Here is a 13247-nt window from a genome sequence, read left to right on the forward strand (position 1 = left end):
GTTTTATCACCCATGCAAAGGACATGTTCTTCCACTGCTTGGAAATCTCACATTCCTACTTCATTCCTCAGACAACTCTGCCATTATTGTGGATCTAAATAGCTTCTTCATCAGCTTTCTGAGTCCAGGAGATTCATTTTGCTGGGAACAAGTTCTTCTGCTATTTCACCAGCATCATTCACCCACAGAACTTCAGGCTAGGCTAGGCTGGGCATTGCATCCTTTAATGATGTTAATATTATCCTGTGGCAGGTTTCTTTTTAACATTTTTTGATTTAATTTAGTGGAGGGGAAAGTCACTCCTTGGATGGTTTCAGAGGCAGATGCTCTCTGGCTAATCACAAAATCATTTTGCAAAGCAAACTTTCCCTTGGCATCCCATGGTCCTGGTGCCCCCTGTCTTTGCCTAAAGGTCAGAGGATCTCTCTCTGTCCTGGGTGCTTGTTAGATCCTCCAATGAGTAATTCCTACAGGATGGAGCTGTCCATCCATGTGTCTCCCCATCCAGACCCCTCCAAACCCATGGACATGTATAAAACATACACCTGGATGGGTCTTGGAGCAGCCTGGGATAGTGGAAGATGTCCCTGCCCATGGCAGGGGGTCCAAACTGGGTGAGATTTAAAGCCCTGTCCAACCCAAACCCCTCTGTGATTCCTAGAAAAACCATTTCCCAGTGGAGGAGGGAAATCTCAGTCTGGAACCAGAGGCTGCAGGAGAGCCCAGTCCTTGTCTGTCTCTCAGGAGAGAGGTTGGAATTTGGATGCTATGAAAGACAAGGTGAATTTTTGGCTTCCAGACTTCATCTGACACCAGGACTGCGATCCTGGGGGTGGAATGTGTTGTGAGGGCACAAGTTGTGAGTGAGTTTTACCTCATTTGGGTGTTTGTGTCAGCTCCCTGATATCAAACATTGCTCAGACTGTAATTTAGCTTGAAAAGTCCCTCATTCTCTGTCACCAACACACTGACAAAAGACGTGACTCATTCTGGCACCCACAGACCAAACAAGCACATTTGGGTCAGAGCCAAGACCTCACCTGAGAAATGTTTCTTATCTAAATTAAACACCTCCAGATTAAACTTCCCTCCCATTTTTTTTTGCCTTGAAGCTCCTGGACAACCATTCCTGTCTCCTTTTGGGGTGTAACCTGGCTGTGAAGCAGACCAGGATGGTCCCTTTACCTGGCAGCCTCCTCCTCCTCCTCCTCCTTCTCCTTGCTCTGTCTCAGCACACATCATTCCCCCCATGAGGTGTGGGATGTGCTTCAGGCATTTCTCTCTGCTGATCAGCTTCGTCCTTGTTTTCTGCAGCACATGGGATGCTGCAGCAAATGAAAAGAGAAGGATCAACAAAGCTGCAGAGGAGCTGGAGGCTTCCCTTGGGAAGAATCTCAGCTGGATTTCTAAAGCATTACAGGGCAATGGGGTCTCTGGGCAGAACCGTGGGGTTTTGGGGCCACAGGGGATCCCCAGGTTTTGGCAGTGATGAGTTTGTGCTCCTGAGTTTATCACAGAATCCCAGAATGTTTGGGTGGAAAGGGACCTTAAAGATCATGCAGTGCCACCCCCTGCCATGGGCAGGGACACTTTTCACTATCCCAGGCTGCTCCAAGCCCCATCCAGCCTGGCTTTGGACACTGCCAGGGATGCCAGACTATTGGGAAACCCCCAAAGGGATGGATTTTCCTGCTGGTGGTCTCAGTGATCACCTGAGATGAGATGAGATGAGATGAGATGAGATGAGATGAGATGAGATGAGATGAGCTGCCCTGCACACCTGGGGTTTCTCACTCGTGGTTTTTTGGGAATTCAGTCTGAGTGGCTTTTCATAGGATCCTGTGCAAGCCCCTGCAGATCAAAGTCCACTGAGCTTTCCCCAGAATTCTAATCTTAGAACTATAGAATCATAGAATAATTTACTTTGGAAACAAGCTTTGAGATCATCCAATCCAACTGTTCCCCCAGCACTGCCAAGGCCACCTCTGATCCATGTTCCCAAGTGCCTCATCTGTCACATTCACATTCTCTGGAAAAATACCTTCGCCCAAGATTTTTCTCCTGGGAAGCTGAGAAGCCTCAGAGAAAAAGGAAAACAATATTATCTCATTTGCTTCTCCTGTGCTTTGCTCCTTTGGAATGTGGTTGGACATTTTTTACCAACAGGTGATTTTTTCATTGGAATCTGCTGTGAGTTGTTTTGACTCTTTGGCCAAGCTGTGTTGGGACTCTGGAGGGAGTCATGAGTTCCACTATTATCTTTTTAGCCTTCTGTAAGTATCCTTTCTGTATTCTTTAGTATAGTATAGCATAGTATTCTTTAATATGATATAGTATCATAAAATAATAAATTATTCTTCTGAGAACCTGGAGTCAGATCCATCATTCCTTCCTTCATTGGGGCACCCTTCAAATACAATACACATCCACAGGGCTTTTAAATTCCACCCAGAGGTGGGGACTCCTCCACTGCCCTGGGCAGCTGTTCCAATGCCCAACAACTCTCCCAGGAAATAACTTTTTTCCTAATATCCAATCTAAACATTGTTCTACCCAGGGAGGGCTGCAAGGCCATGCCTCACTCAGGGGACCAGCTGTATCTTCACAAAGTGACACAAAGGAAATATCTGCTTTATTCTTCCCTTGGGTTGGGAACACAGAAATCACAGCTGCCACCTGCAAGTGACAAAAAGACTGAAAAATGTTCTGGGCTATTTGGAAACCCCAATTATTTCACCCATGTTTCCCTCTAAAGTGAACCTGAGTCTAAAGGATAAAACTGAGGTCTTCAGATCATTTGAAACTCACTCCTTGTTTCATATTTCACCAGGCTAAATCATCCCAGAACCTTCAGGAAACTGAGAGTCAATGACAAGACCTAAAAGCTGGAAAGCTGTCACGACCCTTTTCCAGCTAAGATGGAAGTGCCCAAAGATGAAAATGCTTTGGTGAAGGAATCTCCAGGAAGGTGAACCCCTCCTGTTATGAAGAGAAGCTGGAGCTGTTCACCTGGAGAAGAGAAAGCTCTGGGAAGACTTTAGAGCCCCTTCCAGAGCCTAAAGGAGGTCCAGGATAGCTGGAAAGGGTTTTGGGACATAGGATGGAGGGACAGGACACAGGGAATTTGTTCCCATTGCCAGAGGGCAGGGATGGATGAGATATTGGGAAGGAATTGTTCTCTGTGAGGGTGGGGAGGCCCTGGCACAGGGTGCCCAGAGAAGCTGTGGCTGCCCCTGGATCCCTGGGAGTGTCCCAGGCCAGGCTGGACAGGGCATGGAGCAGCCTGGGATAGAGGAAGATGTCCCTGGCCATGGCAGGGGGTGGGATGGGATGAGTTTTAAGGTCCTTCCAACCCAAACCATTCCCTGATCCTGTACCTTCTGGCTTTTCCCAAATCACACCCTCTCACCCCCTCTCACCACGCTCAGCTGCTGCTGGATTTCTTCTGAAGCCTCTACCAGACAGAGGGTGGGGGGATGCCAGGGCTGAGCACATTGACACCAAATTTTGGAAGTAGAATCTCTGTCAGCTGAGCCCATACAGCAGCACGAGGCTGATCCCCAGAGCTGCTCCACGGATTTTGCACAGAGGAGCTCAAGAGAAATCCTGCAGAGGGACTCTGCAGCAGCCCCTCTGCTCTGGGAACATGTTACCTTGGTGAAGTGGGAGAGCCTCACAACTGTGAGAGTGTTGTGTGTTACTGTTGAGGGAGGAAAATGAAGCCTAAGAAGGCAAATGCAGAGTTTCATGGGGAAAAAACAAACAAACAAACAAACAAACAAAAAAAAAAAAAAAAAAAAAAAAGAAAAACAGCAATTGGAGCAGAATAGCAAGGATTCAATGGGATATTCACTTACTGCTTCCTGGGAAGGACCACTCAAGCTCCGAGGCACCCCCTGCCCTCCCAGTCCTGATTAATTCTTTCCAATAATGAAACAGCTCATTGGCTAATTAGTGACATTTGTTCAGGACAGACATTTTGGGTCACAATCAGTGCTGGAACTGCTTTCATTAGGGCTTAAATGAGATCAATTAGCAACAGCAATCTGCAGTCCTAAATGAGTGAAGGAAGGAGTGGCCAGAACCAATAATTCAATCCAGCTCATAGAGGCATTAAGCCAAAGACAGCCCCAGACCTTCATTTCCTTTAGTCCAGACCATTTTAGACCCAGCCTAACTGGGTGATTCATAGAATATCCCAAGCTGAAGTTACCCACAAGGGTCCTACAAGGTGACAAGTGTTCAAGACCTGGCTGGATGGGGCTCTGAGCAACCTGGGATGGTGGAAGTGGGCAGGGGTTTGGAATAAGATGAGCTTTAAGGTCCCTTCCAGCCCTAATAATTCCATGATTCTGTTCTTATTTACCAGTCAGGGTGGAGCTTGCCTCAATCTGGCTGCCAAAATGAGATCCAAAGTTTGGATGTGGTGCCAAAATAAGTCCCATATTTTGCTCTGGGGGTCTGTTGGTGACTGGTTCTTGCCCTGAACAGGGAACTGGTGGATGTGCAGAGGCTGGGCGTGGTCTGGATGTATAAACCAGGAAGGTGGAGATTGAAACTTTGCCTGGGAAACCCCTCATGGGAGAGGACAGCCACTTTAAATAGATAAATCCCATTTTCCATCAGCAAATGCATCTCCCCCAGCACCTCACCTGCACTTGTGCCCTGCCAGCCAGCAGCCCAGCAGTGCTGCCACGTGTCCATGTCACACACGAAGGGCAGGCAGATGGGACTTTTCTGCATGCTGAACTTGATGGGACTGCTGAGCAGGATCAGGGCAATGTCGTTTTGCAGGCTGGTCCTGTTGAACTCCTCGTGCAGGATCAGGCTGTCCGGGTTGTGCTCCTCCAGCGGGAAGCTGAGGTCAACTCCCCCCACTGCCACCCTCAGATCTGGTGGCCTTAAAAACAAAGCAGGACAAGGTGAACGTGAAGGATTTGGGTTATGGAGGTTGGTGCCTCCTCCCCAGAGCAGGGCATGATGGTGGCTTAGGCAGTTCAGCTATAAATACCCAAGGAATTTACCCTCACTCCTAGGAAAGGATGATTTCCAGGGCAGAGAGGTGAAGAGGTAGAACATGAATGCAGGCTATAAATAACCCAGTCACGACCAAGCAGATGGAATGGTCTGGATCTTTTGGATCTCTGTGCCCTGGGCTGGCTGCTCAGACCCAGCTGCTCCAGGCTGTGCTGCCACAAGTCATTTGTCACCAAGCAGTCTCGGCTGCCACATTTTGGAGGGGACTCACAGAGGGCTGGACTCTGCCCCTGGACACTGCATGGAGTTGATTTATCCAGAACTGGATGTTTTAAATTCAGAGTCTCCATGAGGTAAAGGTGTTTGGTGTGTGAAAGCAAAGGTAATTTGGGGGCTATAATGAGCTAGAATGGAATGCATCACCTTTTACAAGGTACTGAAAAAGGTGCACAAGAAATGCTTGGGGCCATCAGAATAGAATTAGGGGCTTTTATCCAAGGCTGCTCAGGCCATCCCTCAAAGTATTGAGGGATGAACCCAACCACATTCCTCAAAGTATTCCCCTTCTGCTTGAACCCAACCACATCCCCAGAAGTCAAAGCTCTGGGAACACCAGGAAATTAATTAAGCCTAGAAAATCAAAAAGTCCAAAGGCATTGGAAATGGTTATTCAGATTTCTGCACGTTTCTGTGTTCAAAAATGGGCCTGTCTCCCCTAGAGGAGACAACCCCTGTTTTTAGGGCTCGGTCACACAAATGGTGGCAGAGGAGGAGTCCACATCCTGCACCCACCAGGAGGAATGTCACCCCCGCCCTCCCCTGTGCCTGGGCTGCCCTCCAACCCTGGAGCACTCACAGCTCATCTGCAAAGCAGTGGGCTGCAGTTAAAATCCACAGTGCACTGATGATGGTGCCTCCACAGATGTGCTTCCCATGGCTCTGGATGCTCACGAGCCACGGGAATTCCCCAGGCTTGACGTCTGTCCCTGTGCCAATCCTCTTGCCAGTCTTCTGGAAGGACTCGTAGGATGGTCGGAGGCCACAGCCTGGGTACAAAAAGGGACATTTTGGACACATTCAGCAGTGTCACAGCCTGTGCTGGACAGGGGCAGGACATCCCTGAGCACTGAAACAGAAATATCCATGGAATCAGAGAAACAGGGAATCACAGAATGGTTGGGGTTGGAAGGGATTTAAAAATCTTTTTTCCAACTCCATTCCAGCTTCAACTTCCACTATCCCAGGTTGCTCCAAGCCCTGTCCAACCTGGCCTTGGACAATTGCAGGGATCCAGAGGCAGGCACAGCTTCTCTGGGCAACCTGTGCCAGGGCCTCCCCACCCTCACAGCCAGCAATTCCTTCCCAATATCATCCATCCCTGCCCTCTGGCAGTGGGAAGCCATTCCCTGTGTCCTGTACTTCCATCCCTTGTCCTAAAACCCTCTCCAGCTCTCCTGGAGCCCCTTTAGGCTCTGGAAGGGGCTCTGAGCTCTCCCTGGATCCTTCTCCAGGTGAACACCCCCAGTCTGACTCCAGAGCAGGGCAGGGTGTGGGACTGGATAATCTTTAAGGTCCCTTCCACTCCAAACAACTCTGGGATTCTGTGTTTGTAGGAAAAAGCGGGAGCTCTGTCAAAGGACAATTTCCAGAGTGCCCAATCAAAACTCTCAAATCAAAATCAAATCAAAGATGTCAGTAAATAATCCTGTGGTACCAAAATATTTTGGTGTGGGTCAATTGTAGTATCAATGGAGCCATTATGCTGATTTTTAGACCAACATCATTTCCATCAGGACAGGACTTTAAAAAATCCTCAGCCAGGCTCAGACTTGAGGATATCTATAGTAAGAGTTTTTCCCAAAAACTTTCCAGTTTGTTTCAAAACAGTAACTACAGCACAGAGTGGGAGGGGAGGGAAAGGAAAGGAAGGGAACCAGGAGACATTTTATGAGTCCCCAGATGATTCAACTCCTGAAATGCTTTGCCTTGGAGCACATCAGGAATTATCCCACTGGAGTCTGGATTTCACAGAGGCTGACAAGGCATAAGATGAGGGTAAGACTTTATTTCCCTCTCTTTTTTGCTTCCCTGTCACTTCATGGCAAGGAAATGAGACACAAGTGCTGGTTTACTTGTCTGTTAGCACTGAAAAAAACTCCATGGCAGGACAGGTTAGGGATAGGATCAGTTACCACAGAAACAAAAATTCTGAGTGCGCTGTGGGCACATTTTGGGGCACCTCCAGAAAGAGCCCAATGGGGCAATCCTGCCTGAGGCAGCTCCTGTAAGCCTGACTCAGGTCCAGTCTGCCAAGAGGACAGATTTCCCCTGGATTTTGAGACTGGGATGAGCTCAGCATCAGCTGAGGAGCACGAGGGAAGATGGGGAGATGATTTTTCTGGCACATACTTACTCCCCATGTTTGGAAACAGTGGGCAGGGCTGCAGCACTGGATTTACAACCCCAAACACTGACTTTGTGGGGAACATTTCCAGTCTCTCCATGCATGATCTGCTCTGCTGTGCAGGTACAGAAGAAGTTCAGGGAGCTGGTTTGGGCCTTTTTGAGCTTTAAAGCTGAGCTGGTGAGCAGGAAACATCAAACCAAGCTATGGAGAGCAGTGCCACGGAGAAGGAGATGCTGTGGAATTGTGTCTCTGAGTCCCACCATCTGTCCCCCAAAACTGGCTCACTCCTTGAGCTCTGGACCCATAGGATCCCCTTTCCATATGGGATAAACTGTGCATCCCTGCATCCTTTGTCTGCAGCTTTGAGTCTGCGCTCTGAGAACCCCGTGAATAAACCCAAAATTGATTTTTTTCCCCTTTCTGGCTGGCTTGCTGTTTTGACTGCACACTCACTGAAGACTGCCCCAAGTTACATTTGCCAGGAGTCTGCTCTTGGTGGGGGCTCCCCAAGTTATTAAAGTACAAATAATTAATCAGAGGGATAATTCCAGTCCTCTGTGCTGTCATGCCTGATGATACAGATTTAAACGCCCTGGTGTTTAATTAGAAAACTGAAGCATTTTATAAGATTTGATAATCCACTCCTCTGTGCTGTCATGCCTGATGATACAGATTTAAACCTGGTGTTTAAATAGAAAACTGCAGCATTTTATAATATTTGATTTTTTTTTTTTTTAGATCGACCCAGATATCCACTTGGAACACATCACAGAGAACATTGTTCTTTTCTTGTTCTGTCATTTATTGCAGAGCAGGAAACAAAACTGATTTCTTTTTGTGTTTATTCACTTCTTGGAACTGTCAAAAAGAAGCATCACATTGCAATTTTGACCTTTTTCTGGCTAAAGCATTTCAGAAAATAGGCACTACAGGTGGTACTAAATGCTGTGAAAGTGGAGTTGTGGTAGGAGAATCATGGATCTGGTCAATTCATCATTCCCAAAGACATCAAATTCCAGGGCTGTGACAGGTAAGGAACACAATCACATCTCCAGAAGTCAAAGCTCTGGGACCACCAGAAAATTAATTAACACAAGAAAATCAAAAAGCCCAAAGGCATTGGAAATGCAAAGCAGCTACAGGTGCAACCACCTCCTAATTCACCCTTTTAATAGCATTTCAAGCCAAACTTCAGAAGTTTGGATCTCTTTCCACCTCTCCAGATGACAAGGAAACTGCACAGAGCAAGAAGCTGTGATGGGAGCAATTCCTGCCTCTACTTTGGATTTTGATGTAACTTATGATTACAGAAAGCCTCCCCAGCAGATTCCCAAATCTTTATCCACGGATGCTGCGGGAACATCCACCGAGGTTCCTGGTCTTTTTTATTCCCAAGCTGCCTACAATGAAGAGGAGGTGGTGGAGCAGGCACAGGCTATTTCCTGAGGCCCATGGGGCAGGAAACCCCCGTCCCTCCCAGGCCGCAGTACCCGCCGGGGTTCTTGCTGAGGTACTGCTGGTGATATTCCTCGGCGTAATAAAACTCAGGAGCCTCCCGGATCTCCGTGGTGATGGGGCCAAAGCCTTCCTCCGTCAACACCTGTCAGGAAAGACCATGGAAAGCCGTTAGTGGTTTGCTGCGAATGATGTTAGGATTCCTCCCCGAAGGAGCCACAGGCGTCTCACATTCCCAGCTCACCCCTGAAAGCTTTTCATCCCTGCTCTCGTGGTGTTTTGCTCGGAGGCATTGTGGGCACAGAGAGGGAGGGAGCCGTCCCCTTTTAATGGCTCATTTGTTTAATCTGCCACTGCCACACTTTTATTCTCTTTATTAACCCAGGCAGTGATGTGGAGCCATCAGTGAAAGTGGAAAACAAAGGGAAAACACACTGGGATCCATCCCGGGAAGCTGCAGCATCCAGGAACCTCCCCTGGAAAGTGCCTCGGCTTCAAAATCCACCACCAATGTCCTTGTCCAAGAAGAATTTCTGGGTGAAATTTCAACCTCAAGGATGTCCTTGGGAAATCAGAGAATTTGGGTTTTTGGTTTGTTTTTTTTTTTTTTTTTTTTCCGCAGAGTCACTGCAGACTCATTCTTCAAAGAGAAAAGTTCCATCTTGACCAGAAAGTTTTAACTTTTAAGGCAAATTATGGTTCATTTCGGAAAGATTTGCCAATACATGTACCAGGAGCAATAACCACTTGGCAGGAAGAGAAGACAGAATGTGGGTGGGGATTTTAAATTAGACTTTAATTGCTTTCTGATATCCCCTAGCTGAATTTGAAACTCCTGAGAGGTTTCTGACAGAGGGAATTTCTTTGTAAGATTAATTGCTGTGACATTTTCCCCATTACATTGTCTTTTCCTAAGGAAACTGGTAAACATCAACATTTTGGAGCCAATTCTCTTCTCAGTGTGGACATAACTTGTGCTCTAAAGTCCATGCTAAAACCTAATAAGCACTTTAATTAATCTCAGAGTCCTGTTGCAAAGTGTAGTTATAAATACTGGATGTAGACTGGAATTGATTGAAAGGTCAACATTTAGGATTCCCAGAAAAATATTTGTTACTTCATCATACTATTAAATATATAAACTATAAATAAAGGGAAATCATCACATGGAATCACAAAATTGTGAATCTGCCATCAGTCATCAAGTCCATCCTCTTTCATCATGATAGAATGAATAGTAGCAGCCTTGATCCCAAAAACATTGGTTATGGAAGATCTTTGGGGATGGAGAGCCTCATTCCAATATTTTCCATTCTGTTAGAGAGTCCCTCTTAAGCCTAGCCCAGTTAAACCCAGTACTTTCATTTAAACCCAGTATTGCGAGTTTACTCATCCTGGAAGTGGAAAGGAAATCATTCCCTTCCCCTTTCATCTGCTACATGGCTGGGGAGAGGCAAGGATGACATGCAAAGGAAATACTGCACTTAAACAACAGGTGATTATTTGGGACAAAAAGTTTCCAAATTTCCCCCACCAGGGTTTCCCAGATCCTGCCTCAGCACAGCCGAGCCCTGCCCACAGCCTGACCCTGATAGCAGCTGCTGGGCTTTGGAGAGCACTACTCTGATTTATTCCCACAATTTCACTGTCTAAAGGACACATTCTGCTGTGTTCAGTCTTCAGTCAGGAATGAAGTGATAAGATGGATACAAAATCCATGACTGACCAGTCTGGAGAGCCCTGAGTTCCCAGCCCTGCAGCAGATTTATCAGCACAGCTTAGGAAGGTGTTGACTCATTAATTCCCTTGTGTTCCCACACAAGGAATTGGGATCACAAGCTCCATTTCACAGGAACCTAGCCTTATTTCCCCATGTAAAATCACCAACCAGCTTTTTTCCATCTTTGGGACAGGCTTTGTCCCAAGGGAATCAGTTTATTCACCTGTCAGACATGTGAGCAAAGATAAAACATGTGAAGGTTTGCACTACAACACATCAACAGCACCAAACTCAAAGAGGTGTCAACACAGCTCCTTTTACAAAGCACTGTTCCACTTCCCAACATTCCCAGCACAGAGAAAACACTTTGGAATGATCTTCACTGCTGAAAGATGGCACAAACTCTGCCATCATGGCCATTACTCATTTACCTGCTGCTGCAAATGCAGTCAAAATTGGTCTCTCCTCCTTCCCTGAGTCATGAGGATGCTGTCGGAGGGGGAGAGATTTTTCCACTGTGTTTTCCACAGAGTTTGTTACAGATTTTTAACCTGGGACTTTTCCATCATTGGCTTCATTTTGTCAGTTAGGGACGCCATTCTGTTCGATGTGGCACCACAAGAGGGCATAAACATCATTTATCCCTTCCCAGCCCATTAAAACCTGAATAAAGCAGAAACCAAGATGAGTCCTTATATTGCATTTCGGTGCTGTTGTCAGTGGGAACCCCTGGCCCTGACACTCTGCCAAATCCCACCTTGGATGTTTGGATTTTAAAGGGAAAATTATTTTCTTCGCACTGACAGTGTTGACGTGAAGAGAAAAACATAACTGGGAGAGATGGGGAAGTTCAGGATGTGCTGGCTGTAGCAAGTGTAAATCTGCCCACTCTGGATTGATTTCCTGCCACTGAGGCTGATATAATTTGATGGTAATCCTGTTCTAGAAGAATTTTTAGTCCTCTCTGTCTCAAAATTCCTGAGCCATCCAATAAGACCTCTCATTACTGTACTGCAATTAACCCTTGGGATTTTTAACTCAGGCCAGGGAATTTTTAAGGAATCATTGGATCATTTTCCCCTCCAATATTCCACTCCAATTCAGAGAGAACTTATTCCTTCAGAGGCTTTCTCTGGCTTTTGTCATAGGAGAGATCAAAGCCCTGAAAGATCATGACTCCAATTGTTAACCCAGCACTGCCAAGTCACTGCAACATCACAAGAGACCCTTTAACAGCCCAAAAATCCTGTCAGATTCCACCAGGGAAGGGCCAAACCAAACCAGATCTCAAATCTCACCCAGCTGCAGAGGGGACACTGGAACAGGAACAAGGAATCACAGAATCATTAAGGTTGGAAAAGACCTCCAGGATCATCTCAGTGCCAAAGTCAGCACTGGGAATCTCAGCACTACAAGTTTGTCAGCCAACCTGTACTTTCAGCAGTAAAAGATGTGTTTGATGATTTTCCTAATTCTTTGCAGATTGTGAAAGTTTATTTCCTGTTGTTTGCTTTAAACCTCTGCCTGACCACTGATGACCAAATTTGTCATCACATCCTCTGTCACAAAGCACTGGATCTCAGAATCCCAAACAGCCTGGGTTTGGAAAGGACCGTAAAGCTCATCCAGTGCCACCCCCTGCCATTTGCAGGGACACCTTCCACTATCCCATGTTGATCCAAGCTCTGTCCAACCTTGGAGACTTCCGGAGATCCAGGGGCAGCCACAGCTTCTCTGGGCACCCTGTGCCAGGGCTTCACCACCCTCACAGGCAAAAATTTCTTCCTAACATCCAATCCAAACCTACTTTCTTTCAGTTTGAAGCCATTCCCCCTTGTCCTGCCACTCCAGGTCGTCATAAATAGTCCCTCTCTACATTTCCTGTAGGCTCCTTCAGGCACTGGAAGGTCCAAAAGGCACCCCAAATCCTTTTTGTCCCCAGAGTGAGCAACCCCAATTCTCTCAGCCTTTCCTCACAGCAGAGATGCTCCATCACTCTGACCATCCTGGTGCCTCCTAATACAATTCCTTCTCCCCTCTCTCCACAGAAATCCGGATTTTACACCTGAATCCTGCCGTTCATGTCTTCAGCCAGACCCAGAGCCTTTCACTCCCAATCCATAACCCAGGGCAGCCTTCTCACCCTTCCCTGCATCTCTCCAGCTCTCCTTCCCCACTGCAGTCACCAGGGTGACTGGAATTCCACTGTGCTCAAGAGCCCCACAGATTTATTCAGCCCTGCACTTACATTTCCTCTTTCATTCCCCATCCCTTTCCCAGCAATTCTTTGCATTCCACTTGCCTTCCTGACCTCTGCTGAGCACGGAGCAGATGTTTCCAAAGCACCATCTGCAATGACGCCAGAACCTCTTTCCCGGGCTAATTTAAACCCTCTCATTGTGCCCACACTTGACTTTTATTGACTTGGAATTTCAGCAGCTATTTTCTGTGGTATTGTCAGATTCTTCTGCAACTTTTTTGTAGCCGTGTCTACTTTGGCTCACCTGGAATGACTCCAAACCCTCAGCAGGTTTTGGTGCGTCACCATCGCCTTTTTTCAACCCTTTTGTGAGGATATTGAACTGCACAGCTTCCCAAGACAGGTTAATCTCTCTTCACTGCAGAAACTGCACAGTTATTTGTACCTTTTATTCCCTATTTGTAGCCAGTTGTTCACTCAGAAGAGCA

At 46.8% G+C, this 13247-nt stretch overlaps 2 protein-coding genes across 2 annotated transcripts in view; both read right to left on the reverse strand.

Annotated features, from left to right (window-relative positions):
* PRSS55 (serine protease 55) overlaps positions 1-7397 on the reverse strand; it is a 60124-nt gene extending 52727 nt beyond the window's left edge. Inside the window, exons 1-4 of the mRNA XM_041480850.1 lie at positions 7391-7397; positions 5834-6023; positions 4653-4900; positions 1186-1325 (exon numbers count right to left, since the gene is read on the reverse strand). Of these exons, the coding sequence (XP_041336784.1) occupies positions 1186-1325; positions 4653-4900; positions 5834-6023; positions 7391-7397 (585 nt within the window). The remainder of the gene's footprint in view (positions 1-1185; positions 1326-4652; positions 4901-5833; positions 6024-7390) is intronic.
* Positions 7398-8168: 771 nt separating this feature from the next.
* The window catches only part of MSRA (methionine sulfoxide reductase A), a 229614-nt gene continuing 224535 nt past the window's right edge, over positions 8169-13247 (reverse strand). The window contains exon 6 of the mRNA XM_041480984.1: positions 8169-8984. Coding sequence (XP_041336918.1) covers positions 8820-8984 — 165 coding nt within the window. The 3' untranslated portion in view covers positions 8169-8819. The remainder of the gene's footprint in view (positions 8985-13247) is intronic.

Source organism: Pyrgilauda ruficollis, unplaced genomic scaffold (genome assembly GCF_017590135.1).
Source record: "Pyrgilauda ruficollis isolate IOZ18807 unplaced genomic scaffold, ASM1759013v1 scaffold54, whole genome shotgun sequence".
NCBI lineage: Eukaryota > Metazoa > Chordata > Aves > Passeriformes > Passeridae > Pyrgilauda > Pyrgilauda ruficollis.